At 39.5% G+C, this 19,742-nt stretch overlaps 1 protein-coding gene across 7 annotated transcripts in view; it reads right to left on the reverse strand.

Annotated features, from left to right (window-relative positions):
* PIGN (phosphatidylinositol glycan anchor biosynthesis class N) overlaps positions 1-19,742 on the reverse strand; it is a 106,915-nt gene that overhangs the window by 3,214 nt on the left and 83,959 nt on the right. For 3 of the 7 annotated variants that reach the window (XM_055704642.1, XM_055704647.1, XM_055704643.1), the window contains 8 exons: positions 17,843-17,945; positions 15,272-15,374; positions 13,661-13,747; positions 11,016-11,071; positions 10,468-10,543; positions 9,084-9,157; positions 6,130-6,172; positions 4,432-4,484 (listed from right to left, as the gene is read on the reverse strand). In XM_055704642.1, the coding sequence (XP_055560617.1) occupies positions 4,432-4,484; positions 6,130-6,172; positions 9,084-9,157; positions 10,468-10,543; positions 11,016-11,071; positions 13,661-13,747; positions 15,272-15,374; positions 17,843-17,945 (595 nt within the window). Of the gene's footprint in view, positions 1-4,431; positions 4,485-6,129; positions 6,173-6,222; positions 7,845-9,083; positions 9,174-10,467; positions 10,544-11,015; positions 11,072-13,660; positions 13,748-15,271; positions 15,375-17,842; positions 17,946-19,742 lie in introns of those variants that run through there. The other 4 variants (XM_055704644.1, XM_055704645.1, XR_008731328.1 and 1 more) reach the window with 3 other exon arrangements.

The following is a 19,742-nucleotide window of genomic DNA, read 5'->3' on the forward strand; positions in this document are numbered from 1 at the left end:
TCTAGGTTCCAAGCAAGTTAGATCCATGTGGAGGAAGAAGAGACATCAAACAGATACAAGAGAAGAGCACAGTAGGGCACAGTGGAGCAATGCTTATAAAGGATGAGATAGGCAGGGACAGGTAACGGTAGAGAAGAGGTAGCTGGTGTAGAGGATGATGGATGATCTAAGGTGAGGCTGCACTGTTCAACAGAAAGGTGAGTGCCCTATATATAGGCCAAGGTTAACAGGCAAAGCTGGTGCTACAAAAATTTTTTATCAGGGACGAAGACACCTGTTTCAGTGGCGAGGAACCAAAAGGAGAACATATGAGGTACCACCATCTCCTGTCTTTGCTTGTGACAATGTACATTGGTGGGAAATACTAATCAAAGACAAGAAGAATCAAAGACCAGTAAAAAATGAGGGGTGGGGGTGGGGGTGGTAGGAGGAATCAATCTTGCTCCAAAACGTGGCTTTCTCTTAAGACAGCCTAATTTTTAAGATGGCAGGCAGACCTGATTAGAAGCTGAGAAGACAGGAAGATGGAGTAAGTTACCAAAGCAATTAAGAAACTTGAAATAAAACAAGTAGAACAAAAACTACTCGTGCAAGGACTTGGAAGAACACACTCCAGAAGAGCCCAAGGACCTTATTTCTATGTGACATGCGACTTTGAACTGTGGGATTGTTCCCAAGCATGCACTGAGACCCTGAATTTAGATTCTGAGTTTGAAGGCTCCTGCATTTCCAGCCAGGATCCCACATCCTCTCCCCTCTGTTTTACACAACACAAATCACAAAGCACATCACTCCTGGCTCCTGTTTTAGAAATTGTTGGCAAACACTGTTTTCCTCCTGGTTACAAATCTTGGTTTTAACAGTCAGACCTAGAAGCCTCAGAATCCCAAATGTGAAATTGATTCTGTTATCCTAAAACCTAGAAAAAATCAGTCTCCTATGCTTTATCTATGTCCCCTGAACTTTGAAACTGCAGGGTAGTTAAGACTGTATCTTTTATCTTCCAGAGACTGCTACAAAAAGAGAAAGGAAGTAGTACAGTATGTGTCTGTATAAAATGATATAATACTATCATAGAAAGAAGCTTCAGGGTTTATCTTGACTATCTGAATATACAGCTATTTACAAATTGCATATACTGTAGAGATACAGTAGGCTTTAAAGGCTATATCTCTCTATCTATAGAGATAAACGAACCTTTTAAGCCATAAAGAAATCATTTTAGTGACAAAGAAGCCAGAAAGCCAGCTATTCCATTTGTCTGTTATTCAAGAATAAAAGAATCTGTCAGAACAAACTTCTCATGATCATGTAATACATACTGATACATCAAAAATAGTAGGAAAACTGCATTATTATTTTTACAAAATGTAATGATGTATTCTTCTAGGGCATATGATGCAATTTAGGGTGACCTCAAGATATGCAGGTAGAGGGTAAGGTTAGCAGATCTCAGAAGCTTGCATAAGCCACTGCTTGACTTCTGCATTCACTGCAAGATTATTATCGTGTTATTGTATCAAAACAATGAAAAGCACTCTCTGAAAAACAAGTTCACATTGATTTTGGCATGACCATTAAAAGAAAAGGGGCTTTAAAACTTTATAAGAAGCCATAAATATTTATGGTAATTGATAATTCACTGAGAGGAGGGAATCAATGGTGCATTGATAATTTGCTGAATGTAGTAATACAGGACTGTATGTTGGATCTGATGTTGCTCAGCATTTCATTAATAATCTGGAAGAGTGGGAAAAGTAGAAATCTCTTTACATTCAAAGACAATACTTAAGCGGCGTGTTGAATTCAGCAGGGAGAATAAAGACATCACATTGGCAGACATGATGGCAGTAAAACGACATGTAACGTAGTTAAGGCATGGTAGAATGAGACATAAAAGCCAGGAGTTAGGGGTGAAATAAAAACAAAAAAATGAAATATGTTAGTTCAGTAAACAAACCCTATTTCCAGACAATGAGAGAGATCCATTAGGAAAAAAAAACATTACCACGAAAAAAGCAGTGAAGGTCTGGGTTTTATTGCAAGGGATTTAAAACCAGCTCTTACACGTGAAACTTCTGAGCACTGCTACTGGAAAACCCAAGTATCGCCTAATGAGAGTTTCCTACTGAACCTGCACATTCTTAGTAAGAGAGAGGACAGAAAAAAGTTTTGAAGTGTGGTAATTAGAATCCATAGAAAGCTATCACCACAAGAAAGAAATATACATCAGAAGCTTTGCAAATGTGGCACATATACCCCCAGACTCTTGACAGACTTTAGAGGAATTAATCTTCAAGGAGCAATTAAATAGCTGCTTTTGCACCTGTGATTTCAATGATGTGGTAACTAGTAATATAAAACAAACCCTGGTAATTGAGCGTGCACACACACTTCCTATCAGTGTCACCAAAAAAAAAAAAGAGAAAAGCTGTCCCTAAGGGTGCACCTATTCGTTCTGTGAAATCCTACACAGGTTTTGTTGAGATACAAACAGCTGGAAAAAACCAGAATCGTTATTTCCTTAACTGACTCAGTCTTCTTGGGAAAACTTTAGCAACACCTAAAATATATTTTCAGACCTTGCTTGTCAAAGGAACAGCAGACGACGCTGCAATGGGCATGCCACAGAGCTGTCACTGCAGTTGCAACAGGAGGACAGGAAAGAGCCATGTTAGTATCTCTCTCCCACTGGTTTTGGGAATCGCCCAAAACCCCATGAAGCTCATCTTCCCTTTCAGGAATAAACAAACAAAAAAATGCTCTGCTGTTGCTTGCTAATTTTGCCAGGCTTGGGGATCACACCATTAGAAATCTGCTCAGAGGAGAAGGTTCAGGTGCCAAAATATTGCTCATGATAGATAAAATAAGGACCACTGCAGCTCTGTTCCTATGGCTTCATCTATTTTCTTATGCAACCTAGTCATTTTATCTTACGTGCATATACACACATATACAGAAAACATATAAAGAGACTACAATAAAACAATGTAGGTGGCAAGGTGCTCAAAAGCGAAGTAATGACAGATTTAAGGCTGCCTGAGCATTATGCACCATCACGTTAAAAACTAATCACAAATTACTCTTGTGAAAGGATTTTTTCTGTGCTTTTTTCAGTGCTTTCTTCAGTGCTCAAAACACACATGGAGAGGCAGAATTACGGTTGTACATAATGAACTCCCCTAAACTCTTCAGGATAAGGCACATTTCCAGCTGAAATGAATCCAATGATCTATCACCATTGTAGATCTCTATGCTATGAAGATCATATATATCACAGAGGAAGTTTCTGGGTACTTGTAACAGTTTATATTTTTGCTTGCTAACTCCCAATTAGAAAGCTTCTTGCCCAGCTAAACAGAGCTTTTCTGAGGCCTTTAATATCCTTATTAACCTGCACAGGAACTCATGCCAAAGGATCAGGCCACCTGATTTATCGTAAACTGACCACAGCAAGGAAGTGTGATGTTAAAGTATCGCTTCCACCATTTGATCTAACTGTATCTCTCCCCATTAGGAACCTTCAAAATGTAGCTACAAGCAGGAATTTGAACCTGCAAAGAAAACAGACAGAATACATGTGTGCGTGTGTGTACATGCATGCATACACTGGAGGGAACAGCACAGCTCAGCAAAGCACAGAGTAAATATAGACTAAACAGAATATTAACAGTGGGTCACTATTCAACTTCTGTTTAAATAACAGTGTCAAGTGACCAGACTGGCTGGATTACTAACAACACATTCCCTGCTAAGCTTATTACAGCACATTATCTATTTCCACAACTCAGAGAATGTAAATCTGAAATGTGTATTCCTTGTATTTGTTATTTCTAGACTATTCACAAATAAGACTGCACCTACTCCATGATGTATGCTGCGGACGCCTGTATGGCTCATAAGGCAAAACAAATATTCTCATTTTAGCTGTGATTTCTATGTTTAAATGCTACAGATTTAGTCTTCCCTAAGTAGGGGAAGGATAAATGCACAGCTCTTGGTAGCTACTAACACATTTGCACAAAGTTCATTAATTCACAGGGGGCTGTATACAGGGGCTTAACTAGATTCAAGACAATTAACAATTTTGATAGATCACTATTTTAACAGCAATTACAACAAATTCAAATGCAAAAGAATAATTAAATTTTTTTGGTGTAATTAATGTTTTTTAGAAATCAAATCCTGCTAACTGTATTTCTTGCCATGCTAGATTCATTACTCCATGTTGTTCTGACACAGATTTTAAGACACAAGTTTTGGCTTAGGATGGATATACACATATACATGTGTGTGCACACATGTTGTGAGTACATGGAACATCAGTGAAACATTACAGAGCCTAACTGGAAAAAATTATAAGAGTAGGTAAACAACAACATTAACCTATGAGCTTTTTAAAAATGCAACGAAGGCAAAAAAATACTGTACCTTGTTCCAATATCCAGCCAGCTTCCATGATCTTTAACCAAAAAGAAAAAGTGCTAGGAGAGAAACCAACTTTCATTAGTACATCAGCATCGCACAATTTGAAACACAAAATTAAAAACCATGGTTTCAGGTTGTTTAATTGAAGTTTCTAGTTCTTCAAGTAGAACAAAGGCAAGACCTTTCTAGGAATGCTCATTTGGACCAAAGTAAAGAATAGTGTAGGAGCCAGAAACAGATTTAAGAAGTTTCAAACATAAACAGCTAAAGATGGACTAAGTTCTGTCAAGCTGGGCTTGCAGGAAACAGATGACCAGCAGAGAACATTTTCAATAAGAAAAACCAAGCCACCTTATTGTCTGAAATAATGGGAACCCAAATAACGCCTAGTGCCAAAGAGAAGGCTGCATATTGTTTTCATGGAATTCCAACACAAACTTCTTTGGGCAGCTTCGACAGTTCCGTACCCATAAAATGGGAATAATGTTGAGAGAAGACAGCACTTGTCTGTTAATGGATGTCCCAAATTCTAGCGGGTGGCCACACTGACTCACAACCACAAACCAATTCTCTTTTTTTTTTTTTCCTGACAACTTTCTCATCTCTTGATATATACACACAGCTCCTGCAAATCAAACGCCCTTGGTAATATTTTGTTTTGTACACCAAGTATGTATTTGCTAATTGTTTTAAAATATTTAGACCAAAATAGGAGAATACATGAGCTGTAAGAGATATGCTGGGGTTAGACTGACTTTATTAGTGAAATGTTATGAATGTGGTTTATTGGTTTTTTAATCCTCTTCCTGTGGAAGTTATCAAAAGAAACAACTGAAAACTATACCTTCTCCATTTCTCACTCTACAGACAAATTAGTCTTTATTTATTCACTGTTTCTCCTATCAGGTGAGATCCACAGATCACACCGTACAAGGAAATCACATTAGGAATGCTTACTCCAAAGGGATGAAACTAAAACAGAGTGTATGAAGTAAGAACACCAGCTCTACATGTTGCTTTGAAAAGGTTTGTTTACCTTGTGATACCCAGTGGCATTGCTTGCTGAATTGAAAACAGTTTGAGGGGGCAATGAAAATGTATTTTTGATCTGTAAAAATTATGTTGGGGTATCATTCAGCTTCGGGTTGTTTCAGCTAGTTTGGTCTGTGGACACAAGCCTTCTGAAAACAGCGATTCCTAACAGCTTACTACAAAGGGCACAAAGTGACTTTTCAGATGTTGTTGGTCTCCTGGATTCTGACAACTTTAACAGCACTGGAGGGTAACACATTTCTCCTTTTCCTCTCTTTTTCAAGGGAAGGTGGGGTGAATAAAATGTTCAAAATCCCTGAAAAATTAACTAAACCCTGCACATAGCTAAAACTGAGATTCTCATTTAAATTCTTCCCAGGAATTTGATCGGAAAGGACATGAAAAACTCAGAATCATAACTTACTGCTTCATTTTTTTCTCTTATTATTAAGAGAATATTGCTTCTTCAGAAGCATTAATTACATGAAATTCAAAGAGTAGCGATTGGAGGAGTTTTATGCTCTAAATTATGCTAGGATTTCAATCCAATTCACTGCCCTAGTTAGAAAAACTTTGAAGTCTGAACCAAATTCAGATCTCTCTAGATGGAATTAGGAGAACCCTCTGCTTCTTGATCTTACTTGAAGAGAATGTGCAACAACAACTTACCAAAGCCATAATGTCTGAAATCACAAGAACAATGAGGAGGAGGCTGCAAAGAAGAAGGGGGGGGGGGGGGGGAAACAACACCAGACCATCAACTTTTATTTATGGACATATTTACAAAGTTTATTAAAACCCCCATAAAGACATTAAAATAAGATATGATTTCTTGCACTTGCTTTTCAATCGTTTAGATACATTTCAACGTATTAGAGAACAGTTAAAATACACAACTAGGAAACCTGCCACTTGTAATCCCACCCTGAAATATGACATGAAAAAAGACATTTCACATTAACAGAGTTTCAATTTTGCAGCAGAGAAACCTAAAGCGAGTCACTTCTTGGAGAACAAGAGCATCTTACAAACAGCACCTGCCAATTCCTGATACTGGGAGCTCATGTGCCAGTTAGACCAATATATAAAGCTGGTTTAGAAGCTTCAAGATGGACTCAAGAGTGAGCAAAGCTGTGTGACACAGGCAGACAGATACCTGAGCCCATCAGTTCTATCCTGATAACCACTCTGCTGGGTAGGGAGGCTACTAAAGGAGGTGCTCGCCCCTGGCTTCCAGATCTCTGGGTGCCTGTAAGCTGCTCTGGGAACACCCAGCATTTTGATGGCATGCTCCCGAACCCACAGGCCTCTCCATCAGGTGGCAGGTTACTTCTGGGAAGTAGGCTGCAGCCAGTAAAAGGAACCAGAGTGCAGCTTGCAGAGCTATTTTTTCCCCCCATTAACCTAATCTTCTTTTCATTAAACTAAATCCTAAATTACATGAAAGCCATTGCTATAACTGGTTAAAACTAGTTTCTAAGTTAATGACACAGAAGCAATGTTGCAAACAGCTGACCCATTAACAGAAAAGTCTTTAACTAGAATACAGTTAATTTATCAGTACTACCATCATAAACCCATGAAGGTTTTTTTGGAAAAAGTCCTGCTGCTGCATTGCGCAAGCATGTACTGCGGGGACACCCATACCAATGCCTCCTGATGAGGAAGTTTCTGATATTACCTACTTCAACTATACTCCATTAGTAAATAAGGATGCAACAAACCAACTGTATCTCAGGTGCACTGAAAGGCTTCTCCACTTGCCTATGGCTCAGACAGGATGCTGCAAATCTTGTAGTGCCTAGGAGGCACTCAACCAGAGGGCTATTCTCACAGGTAAACTCCAAGAACATATTCTGACAGAACATTCCCCACAAACAGCAAAAAAAAAAAATACTTAAGTCTTCAATCTAGAAATGGAGAGTTTAGGACCAATTTGTCCAAATCACAAGAATCTACTTTTTGCCCTTCTGCACTGCAGGAAGCCTTTCACAGGAGAAGGACAACACTAATTTCAGAGCACATTTATACACTGCAAAGACAAGATTGTCCCTTGTGATGGCTTATTTTATTTAGCAGGGGCAGCAAGAGCAATAAACAGTGCAGCACAGACTTCAGGATGCGCTGACAATCAGAGCACAACCTCTCCAGGGATCCTGGGAGCATCTTGTGGTTTCTGCCTTGTTCCCAGGCTGATACTGTGGCAGCATCACTGCTATTGTTACCTCAGCACAGCTAAATGAAGGCGGCAGAAACACCAGCTTGAGTTTCAACCACAGCCTCATAAAAGCAGCACAGATGTACTCGTGTCCCCTGGTTTAAGAAGTTGATACCATTTCCCCACTCAGATGCACGTTCCATAAAAGCTTGCAATATCACCAGCACTGCCAAGGCAAGCATTCACAAGTTGGGAAATGCTGACCTTTATGATGTCCAAGCCCTAGAAATGGAAGTCACTAGCTGGTTTTCTGAGCAACCCCAATTCCTCAATGCAGCCCTGCTCTTGTATAAGCCTTAGCAAGGTGGACAAATACCCTCCCTTGGGGGTGCAGGGACAGCCCAAAGCATGCTGCACACAAGCCAAGGCAGAGAAGGTAAAAGGGATGGTGTCCCTTGTGCTGCTCCTCAAACAAGACAACAGATTTGGGGCTGCCCTGTCCCTTGCTAGTACTGGGTGGCAGTGTGTAAGGAGACAACAGGCAGGATGAAAGCAAACAGAAAGGCAGAGGGCAACACATGGAGCAAGGGCAGCTTCCTCCTGCTCAGTTGAGCAATATGCAGGACAGAGTCCCTGCGATCCTCCTGTCACCGACAGCAAGACTTTTGGTCTACCCCACACAACATCCCACAGTGACAGACTCAAAATCGTGTGGCTGACTGGGACCTGCTCTGTCTCAGCACCATCTATAATCTCACACGATGAGCAGAGGATTCAGTCATGTGCACTGGGTCTACTGAAAGGGGTAGGGAGCGGGGAGTGCTAACAGTTAAAAAAAATAAAAACCCTGAGACAGTGAAAAGCGTGAGGGCGTTTCAAATCTGGATACAGCAGCCTGCAAGGCTGGGCACCCATCCCACATCTTCTCTGAGAAGTCTTTAGAGATGTGGAAAGGACTGGCAGCCATCTAGTCCTACTGCAAAAAATCTGTAATACTGAAGACATGCAGGAACAACTGCAGTGGAAGGGCATCTAGCCTGGTTTTTTTTTTTTTTTCAAATGCTATTTGTGGTGAGGTCAGTGCTACAAAGCTATAAATTGGTTACATTATAAATGGGTTATTTTAAAAATAATATACTGTAGGTAAAGATGCAATATAAAACAAAAATCAGGCTTTAAATTCTGCTCATTTTTCTACATTATGAAGGAAAAAGTGCTCCTGTGTATTGTCAACAAAGAATATTAAATATCTGATTGTTTCAGACAGGGCCAATGCTTCCATTTATATTCATTTATCACTTAGAAAAGAAGTCCTGAGCTTGCAAAAAAACCTCAAAATTTAATAACAAAAGTAACAATTTGATCTACTTTTAAAAAAAATTTTGATTAAGATCTGACAACTCTGAGTTCTTGCAAAATACATTTGAAACCCTTACTAATACCAGAAACATAGCATTTACTGTACCTCTTAGAAGATAACTGTGTTGTGACTTGAACAGCTTCAAAAGCACACGATACCAGAACAAAGGGGATTACAACCTGTTCAAAACACAAGCTACATTTTGGTTTATAGCCATATTTACAAAACAACCTGGCAGGTTGTAGAAACATTTTCCTGCTTTTGAAATTAACACAGAATGTGTGTTTTACAAAAATAAAGTATTGGCAAGAAAGGGTAGAAACTCATTTTGCAGGAAGCACACTTACTAAATGAATAAAATCCCCCTTCCATGGTCATAGCTGAACTGCAGTGAAATAAGCCATGAGGCAACACAGAAAACTATAATTAAAACACATTAATGATCCTCACTTCATTTATCCAGTTTAGCACTAGTGATAAATGCTTCAACAAGGCTAGAAGACAGAACAATTCAGGTCCAGTATCTCAAGTGACATGTTGCAGAGCTCCAAGTGTAATGGGACAATGTCACCTCAACCACAGAAAAATCTGAATATAGAATATATTCATTAAAACAAGGATCATACTGCCCCCCCCCCAGGGCAAGTCAAGCAAATGTAAAAAATTCAGTAAATTAAGAACAAAACAAACAAACAAGTTAGAAACAGGAATGTTGCCTTTTTCTCTTTCCAAAGTTGACTTGTAATCCTTAAATTAGTAGTGTAAATGCATTGCTAAAACCTGGTTTCTCACATCCAGAAGGTCTGCATTATCAACTTATGTCCTGCAGTATAACACAGTATACCTGTAACTTAAATCTGCTTTCTCTGGGGCACAAGCAGAAAGGCAGAGGAAATACTGCTTATTTTAGCAATAATCCATAAATTCCACATCTCCCTTCCTGTTTGCCTCTTTACCCCTCTGGCAGACCCTTTACTCAAATCTTAGGAAAGAGCTCCTACACCTTGACTGCAAACAAGTGCAATCCAACCTTTGACAGATTATTAAAAAATATAAAAAATAACATTAATCATACAATGATAACCTAATCAGTAGAGCATTCAAAGCCTGTACTTAATGTAATGAAGATGGAGCTAATAGAATAAATATATCCTCAATGTTTCTGTAGATATTACACTATAGGGAAAGCTTATAATTTCAAAAATAATTTAAGTCTTTTCAACATTAAAAATTGGCATTTTAATACAATAAACTGATCTAATGCAGTTACATTATACTTCCATGCACTTCAGCTTCTCTCTTTTGGGAAGCAGAAGGATCTGTCTCTAGAAACACTACAATGGCTGAAAGCTTCACACATGGTTGGGTGGCTAATGAAGCTCAGATACATATATATGTTTTTGTAAATTGCAAAGGAACAACTGCGTGTGCGATACATTATTTATTAAACAGTTCTTTGAGCAAATTTCACTAAGGTAAGATTACTAACCTTCAGCACAAGCAAGCCTCCCATTATGAAGGGACTGAACACAGTCAAGAAACAATAGACAGAAGCAGGATCAAAACTAGAGAAACATGAAAAGAAATTACAACGTATCATTGAAATGGCATTTCCCATTAAAGAAACCACTGTAACACAGCGGGCGTATACACATTTTTAAACAAGGCTTCTAACTTTCTCTTCTCTCACTCAAATATTAAATTAGCAGGAACTGCATACCTCACTTTTCTTTCTCAACAGTTTTTCTCTGCTCCTGTCTTGCAAGATGCCACACTGCTGGTGAGCAGCCGAGCTCTCTCTGCTCATGCTGCCAATAACTTCTAATGGAAATTGAGACAACCTCGTAACCAACAAGCACAGGCTCTTAAGGAACATGTTACAGAGAGTGGAAACAAAGTCAGTTATCGTTATTCTACTGACTATTGCTTTAATTCTGCTGCTGTGATTTTTCTAACTAAATTCATGTTTAGTACACTAACTGCAGGAAGAACCCTGTGTTTTATACCCTGTATCTCAAATCAATGAATAAAATTTACCTGTTAACAGAAGCTATGTTTCCAGTGCCAAAAAAGGCTGTCACTATGAAGAAAACCTAGATGTATTTAAGGAAAATACATGACAGAAATGGTTGCAGTAAGACAAATGCCGCAGTTTCCCCCCTTCATTCCAATTTACTTTCCAAATCCTATCATGAAACTACAAGAAGCTGACCCGCTATTACAGCTTTACACTGCATTAAGAACCCTGAGGCATTGTCTAGCTCTACCCAAGATTTCACACACGACTACACCAATCTCTTAAGTTTTTAAAAGACAGAGACTGCCTGGATAAGATCTTAGAGCCTGTCCTGAGGTCCCACCAGAGAGGTGCAGCTTTTTTTTTCTTGGCCCCTCAGCAGCAAGATAGGAACATCCCTGGACCACAATCCCAGCTGCACATTTAAACACACATGCTCTTGCAGAAAGTAACAACAATGCATGTGTACTGCACACCAAAAGAGATGGCTTTATTGAGGGACTGACTGTGGAAGAGGTAATTGGCTATGAAAGAAGCCTAAAGGTTCCTAGGCTATCCCGCCCATAGGTTTGTTGTCCAAAGGTTATGGCAAGTCTATCCACTCCAACACGGGACTCCCAGGTTTTTTTCCTTACTTGAGGGAAGGAGGACAACACTTGCAGTACCTGTATAGCTGGAAGGTTTTGGATAAACCCTACCCTTTCCATCTAGGTACAACACTTGCTGCTCTATGGGCACATGAAAGATATTATTCTATGTCCTGAGCTCCTTGGGGCTCCCTGTAGCTCCCAACTCTTTGGACAAAAATGGTTTTTAACTGCTTTTTTTGCATCACGCAGAGGGTTAGTCAGTGATGATGGCTGCTGTTGCCAGAGCCCCCTCTGGTCCTTCCACTCCTGTTAGAGCTCCTGCATAAACAACTTGCTACCAACTGTTCAGCAGAATCATTGGGATTCCACATGCAATCTTTTGGAAGGATTAGGTCAGCATAACTAAAGAAATTATGCTTCCCAAGAGTATCACATCATTTCAAGTTTAGTAACACAGCAGTCTAACAGCACAGCGCAGTTCTGCCAGTTAAGGTTTATAAGAACAACAGTTCTGCCATAAAAGCAAACAAAAAAAGCCAGTAGCACATAGGTCTAATCAAAATGCTAAGCGTAAGCAACGCGAATCTTCTTCTGGAAGATCAGGGTATAAGGTCTCAGCACATGCTGACTCTGGGGCCCTGCATAGGAACCTAGAGACAATCTTAAGATATATAGCTGACAAGGTCATAGTTGCAATGTGACTGCTCTACCAGAAAAGGTTTCTCTTCTAATACTACTATTTCTAAATGTGAAATTGTGTATTTTTTCAGGAGCTGAACAAAATACATCGAAGTGTTTCAGATTAAGTTGAGATTAAAGTAATGCTACATTCAAGTGTTAGATTGAAGTGGTACTGTGTTGGAGTGTTAAAAAAATACAATTAGATCGTTTGATTTTTGTTTTGGCTAATTTTTAGCATCTGACAGACAGCAGCAGCTTTACCAAAAGTTAGCTTATTTTTTGGCAAAATAGCAAATGAAATAAATTTACTGCAAGGAGTCTCATCTGTTTTTCTAAAGGAAACACACAAACATTCAACTCCTGGCAAATTGTTCTGCCTCCTTCCTTAGCGCTGAACTGTCTTCTTAATGAGGGATCTGCCACACTTCCTCTGCTGCAGATTCCCAGCATCCAACAGCATTGTCCCAAATTCCAACAGCACAAACTCTGCGACTGTGTTCCACCCTCTCAGCTTTAGTTATTCTACAAACTACAATGCCTGCTTTTGCAGGAACCAGTATTGACAGACTCCCTCCCTAGCTCCAGCTACAGTAATCCACCTGCACTAGAAACCTGCATGTCCCAGACTGGGTCATAATTTCTCTCCCACTTGCATACCCATCACCCTTGCTGCCAAATACATCTCACTTAGCTGCAGTCCCATGATGGAGGAGAAAAATGACACCATCACTAAGTCTGTACAGTGTTATAAAAAATAATCAGCTGTAGTTTCAGTTATAGTAATGCAAAGTAACTGCTATGTTAATGAACAAACAACTCTTCCCTACAAGCCCATATAATTTCTAACAGCAGAAACCATGTGTGATATAAATAATTCTAAGTCAGATACTGGGAACACATTTCACTAAGAGTCTACTGGAACTCTCCTTATCTGCCTGGCCATGGCCAATGCTTGCCCCCTAACATAATCTTCCTAACACGCTGCCATACTTTAAAAATGAGAACATGAGAATAACTTCAGTCAGTATCACCTTTTCTAACTGATTTGTGAAGCTTGAATGAGTTCCCTCCAGCCAAAATGTAATACAACAAAACCAAACTGAAAACAGGACGTTTCAGAAGGAAGTCTACCTCAGCTGTAATGGTCATAAGAGACCAAATTTTGAAAAGGGGCCAAGGAACCAGATTCTAAAACAGTGCAGTTTATACTGAATTTTTTACTACTTTATCAAAAAAACATAATGTACAAGACCATTGCCTTTTGAGCAAAATTAGTCAAATCATCTTCACCAGCTCCCGCTTTCCAGTGGCTACCAGGCTACAAATTTTGATTGCAGGGCCTTTTGAAACAAACCCATCTTTTCCCTGGAATACAGCAACCGGCAAAAGGATACAAAGAAGTATGATCTGCGGACGTCATCTAGGTGGAGCTGTCGAAACCGAGTTATATCAGTGGCATAGGCAAAGTTGAAAACAGCAAGCTGGAAAGACAGCAGAAGAAATTAATACTGACTATCAACTGATTTACTTTGATAGAGCCACCATATTTTTACTGCCGTGAATGGGAAATAAACCTACTTCCCTATCAGCTGTTATTAGAGTAGTATTATGATGAGGACTGCAAACCTTTCCCATATTTTCATGATACTTTAATGAATCTGCTGGAATATTGTACAAGTGAGATGATCCAATGAACACTGGAGCTTCCACTGTTATCTACACTAAAAATGAACCTCTGTGCCTTAGACTTACCATCATCTTCTTTCATCATAAATATTCCTCCTACACACATGCACTTTCACTGCTCACATGAGCATGTGGATAAAGACCCACAGAAATACAAAGACTGTAATTATCCTCAGCTGACTTATGTAGCAAGTGAGAACACCAAGACATTCATCTCCTTCACTCAGTTCTCAGCACAGTATCACTTGACCTGAAGAGAAATTGTCTTCATGGAGTTTAAGAGGTCAATGAACTCCTTTTCACCAGGGAAAAGATCCAAGTAACAGACATTCAACACTGACAACATTAATTAAAAATAATCTTACAGAGAACTGAGCTGGATTTTGTAATACAACATTTACTTTGTGGCATATGTTAACGGGCATCCTAGAGACGATCTTTCTATCCGAAAAACGGGAAGCAGGGATAAGCGTTATTGTTCCTCTGGCCACCTCCATGCATCTGTACCAAGGTTCTCTGTGACCTGCACCACGGACAGCACATTTGGGAGAATCAGGAGCGAGCTGTGCAGCACACCTGCCTGGCTCTGAGCACCCAGGCAGCTCTGCAACCAGCACTTTGGATCTAACCGAATCAATGGCATAGCCAGTTTGTTAAACCCTTCACCTAATCTAAATGCTAAATAATAGCAGTGTGAGCAGCATGGGCTTTGAAAATTGCTGACAAGATACTAAATTTTAAGGGGAAAGAAGTTGCGGTGATGACAAAACTCCCTCTCCAGGCAAATCCGAGAAGGTGCTAGTTCCAAGCTAATCTCTGGCTTGTTGTTTCTCTAATCAGAACTAAAACTCTGTCCTTGAAGAAGGAATGGCAGGACAAAGTCAAACTTCAGATTTCTGGTATTTCCTATGGGTTATTTCAGAAATAAAATTATTTCTTTTCAGCCTCTCACTCATGGTTCTGCCATCAGAATAAAAAAAGTACAGTGACGTTGTATTTATTCTGAAAAGCTACCATGCCTTACGTTGAATTAGCACTACACTTGGTAACAGAGTTTTGTAGCCTACAGAACATACCGCTAAGTCAAACTGATTTCCTGCATTTCTAGAAATGGCTCTGATGTGAAATATCTTCAATAACATAAATGTCTCTTACAAGGTCATATTCCTATTTCATAAAATATCTGATACTGGCTTCCCAAACTTAAAGGAATGCAAAGTGTTGTTCTGTGAAAACCACTCAGAATATTTATTACACCCTCAAGGAAAAAAAGAGATAAAGTTGATCATTAACCTGATATAGCTATCTGGAGCTGTTACCTTTGATTTGCCTGAAAGACCATAGTGCTGAAGTGCTTCTTGCTCCATATTTATCCACACAAACATCAAACTAGACAGCACCAGTGGAAACAGAGCTTCATACCTGAAGAGTGCATAATAATCATAGTCAGTGCAGTCACTAACAACTATTTAACATCAAATACTGACATGCTTCTTTACTTTTTTCTTCACACAAATTATATAGTAAAGACTTAGTGGCATTCTCACCCTTCTCTCCCCATTTCTAAGGAGCACCCACAGTTGGCTGGCCAAAATTTGAAGTCATACAGTAATTACATAGTAAAAGTAGGAGAAACAGAGGCTGCATCAGCTTTGTCATGTTGCACACCCATTTTCTCACTTGATGGCTACCACAAAAATGGATGAGGGCCCTCTGTGTCATGATTAACTTTAACAAAACTGGGATAAAACTAAAAAGAAGCACGGGAAAAAAAAAGAATCATATTTGGCACCCATTTTCTGCAAAATGGAAAATTTTATAAGAGCTACTTGGAACTGAGGGGTTACAGTCCAGCCTAGGCAGTGACTTGTGTTTCTTTAGGTCCTAATCAAGCTCATTCTGGTGATCTCAGTCTAGTTCCAAGGAGAGAGGAATCTGTTAAATACAAAGAACGTTGCATTTCACTGAAGAGTCCTTTTCTTCATTATATAGCAATTCATTGCAATAGCAGCACCAAGGCACACTCTAACCAAGGCTGCTAAACTGTGCTAGCTACACCCCCTGTCTCAGAGGAGTACTTCTGGCTCCAACAGCACTCAGACAGAGCAAACTATGAGTGTACTTATGTGAGAGATTAAAACCCTTAGATAACTTAGGGGTGTAGATTGTCATTGAATAATACTAATTTTTCCTTGTCTCTACATCTCAGTTGCAATTCACAGTGCCTCTCAGTTTTGGGTTTTTTTTCCTTTCAGGGTAAAATTATAACATTGACACTGACTGTGACACTAATAGTGACAAGACTTTAAATTTTTGCCTTCCCCCCTCTCCCCGTGGACACACACTTACTTTACTTGTCTTAAACTGAGAAAACCATTGCAGTTAATCTTGGTAGTGTTTCTGTTGTGCCTCCCCAACAGTGTAGCTACAAAGCAGTTTCAAACTGGAATGATACATTTTGGATAGACATTTCTGCCTTAATTATCAGAATGACAAGCAGTTAAACACGAAGACAACAATGGTTGGGTTGTCTCTAATGAAAGGACCTGCAATTCTCACAACACTCTACACTTGCCTATAAATTTAATGTCTTCAACTGAGTCAGTGACAAATGGCTGTATGCAACCACGCTCTTCAGCTGGCATCAACACTTCCACTTAATTGCACCCAGAGAGGTGCTGTAATTATGTGTGCAACACAGTAAGTTATCATTACATGGTATAACAGAGCACTGAAGACAGAAACACTGGATACTCCTGGCATGGAGCGCCTTGTTTTTGCAATGATTGGTTGTTTTGGGGTTTGTTGGTTTTTTGGGGGTTTTTTTGTGTGTGTGTGGCTTTTGTTTGTTTTGTTTCGAAAGAATTGTTCCAAAATTTGTTGGGTGTCTCTGATCATTGTAGGAAGACAGTAGAGAGCTGTCAGTGTTTAAATGGTCTGGTCCAGGGCCAAAATACAAACAGGGAGGTTGCCAGCCTCAGAGAGAACAACATTCATACTTTATCCAATAGCCAGGACTAAGAAGGTTGAATGTAATAGTGTGTGTGTGGACAGAAGTAAAATTAAGATCAAAATCTTAGTGGGGAAGAGGGAAGGGGAGGCAGGATATTTAAAATAAAAATAAAAATTAAAAAATGTGCTTCATCCAAAATGAGAGTATCCGCAAGAGGCAGCGATTGCAAAATGTCTGCTGCAACATATTTTATACCACTAAATTTTCCAGTGTAATTAAATCCAGAGAATAAGTGGGAGGGGAGGCGGAAGGAATGGTTCCTATATTCCTCATTAAGTATGCTCTTAAGAGATACTGAGTGTAGGAAAAAAAATGGTTGGCTGACAGCATTTTCTTCATTTACAAGCTCTGAGGAGTTGTCTTTCATCCAAAAAGAAGCAAGCCCTACTGTTTATAAGGACTAGCATCCCTTTGAAAAAAATTATGTTCATGAAAATCTCTGTGAATAAATTTCCCCCTCATTTTAGGGCTACCTGTTTCCTGTCACATGGCATTTTAGCCATAACTAGATATCAGCGCTGAGCAGCTGGGAAAGAAGTTATTTCCTTTTGTTTGCAAGCAGAAAAGCAAATGCTGAAACAACATAAAACAAACTTAACCATTGTGTTACTCTGGTGCAAGATTGAATACAAACCCTTCCAGTCACAGTTTGGTCTAGCTGAAAGGAATGTGAAAAAACCAGTGTTTATAATACAAGGAGGAATATGGAAATACCCCATAAATTTTATTTAGGAAACTAAGCAAAGAGATAAATGGTGAGACTACAGTTGGAAGCACATTACACTTTTAACAAAAATGTTCATGAGATTCAGCAGTTTGATGTTTAGCCTTTGATTTCCATCTGTCAGACCAATCAAACAGAATAAGAGAGAAGTACCCTGTGCTGAGGAGCAGGTAGGTAGACATCAGGGAGAGCACTATGCTGAACAGTCGCTGGAAGAGAAACGTGGGGCTCAGTAATGGCAGCACCGAGGAAGAAACTGCAATAAAAAAAAAAGATCCATTGGTCACTACGTGCAAAACATTTCGACCTTAGTAACAAGACAACATTCTTCAAATCTTGACACTTTTTGTACAGAAACTCAATACCGGTCATATATGCCCTTCTGTTTTCAGAAGTCACTTTTGCTAAAGAAAACCCAATGTTTGGAATGCTTAATATTTATCAAAAGTAATTTCAGTTGTCTATCATTTTAATTCCCTGGCTTTCTACCTCACAGCCTTTACAATTTCTCATGAACTGATGTCAGTAAGTCCTTCAGAAGATGCAGAAGCACTACCCCAAAAAATAGTCAAGTTTGACTGTTTAATACTACTCTGAGAACCACTTACTATGGCCCTGATGACCTCTGGCCATCAGTTACCACAGTTACAGAGCCACTGCTCCATTGGATTAGATTAGGAAACCTGCAACATTTTGAGGTGTAACTGAAAACACTGCTAAGTAAAGTACAGAAACTATCAACTTATTAGCTTCTCTACTTGAAAGTTTTAAAACAGGAATGTTTAAGGAACTACAGGGGACCTATATGTGATGATTCGTGCCTCTTGACTTCAATGCGTAATGCATCTCTCTGACACAGGTGTGGGATTCTTAAGAGTTACATGCTGCTCCTTAGTGCAGTCCATTGCTCAACTGTCCGGTCAGCCCCAGTTAGTAGAGTCTGTGTTGCCCCTAAAGAGATGACTCCAGCTAGGAAACTTCTGCAGGTGAGGACAGGGCCCAACAGTTTGCAGGAGGTAAGGAAAATCGGAAAGAGAGGAAATGGGCTACTGGAAGAGGGAGTAAAGAGGAAGAAAAGCAGAGGAAAAGTGGCCAGTGCTTGAGGCGAAGAAAGGGAGAAGGAAAAGCATTGTTGTGAATTAGTCTTTAAACCCGATTTTTTTAATATGAATTTTGTATGTGTTTATAAAGAAGTGCGCTGACAAATAACATTGGTGTGATTCTTCGTTGTAGTATAGCGCCCTCATTACTGAATCATTCAAAGACTCCATCAACAGCAAGTCATAATTATTAATCACTCTATTAAGGAACAGAAATGAAACTATAATATATGGAAAGTGCTCACTTGTGCTTACTGTCACAGTAGAAATTAATATTTATAGTAAGCATATCATGCAAGAGAGATGAGTCTGTTTCTAAAATCCGTGGTTAGTATGTTTTACTTCCTGGCTTTCAGCCTTGGTCACTGCTACAATTACAGAACAAGTGACTTCGTTTCAAGGGTGCTCCAGCCTTTCAGCATCACCTGTAGCTTTCTCTACTTGAGGCTTGAGGGCCCAGCTCAAGCAGGAACTCCAGGGATGTCACTGCAAGTCAGAACGGCTAGAAAGCAATTCAGCATGGCAACTGGCCTCTGTGAATGACACTCAGCATATCAGAAGTTTATCACTTTCTGAGCGCAATCACAGATGAGAACAGATGAGTGGCTGGTAGGTAATAATTAGCCTTTCCCCTCCATCTCTGATGTGACACATCAGGTATTAACTATCAAAAGGCCTGCAGGTTTCTGGCTGACCTATACAAATTTCTATGTGTCCCTCCCACCCAGTTGTGACACTAAATTCCTCAAAATTTGGCAGGTTGCTATGATATGTTTTAAAGTTTAGATCAGTGGAAATCTAATAAACATTTATTTAGAAATATCTCTTAACATAAAGATGGTTCTGAAGAACATGGGAAGAAGCTGGACTAACTTTATGCCTCCTGGTTTTACCTCTACGTTTGTGCTTAACATCCAGTGCATGAACCACACTGTGTAACACCTAAAGCCAGC

The sequence above is a fragment of the Falco cherrug genome, chromosome 3 (assembly GCF_023634085.1).
Source record: "Falco cherrug isolate bFalChe1 chromosome 3, bFalChe1.pri, whole genome shotgun sequence".
Classification (NCBI taxonomy): domain Eukaryota; kingdom Metazoa; phylum Chordata; class Aves; order Falconiformes; family Falconidae; genus Falco; species Falco cherrug.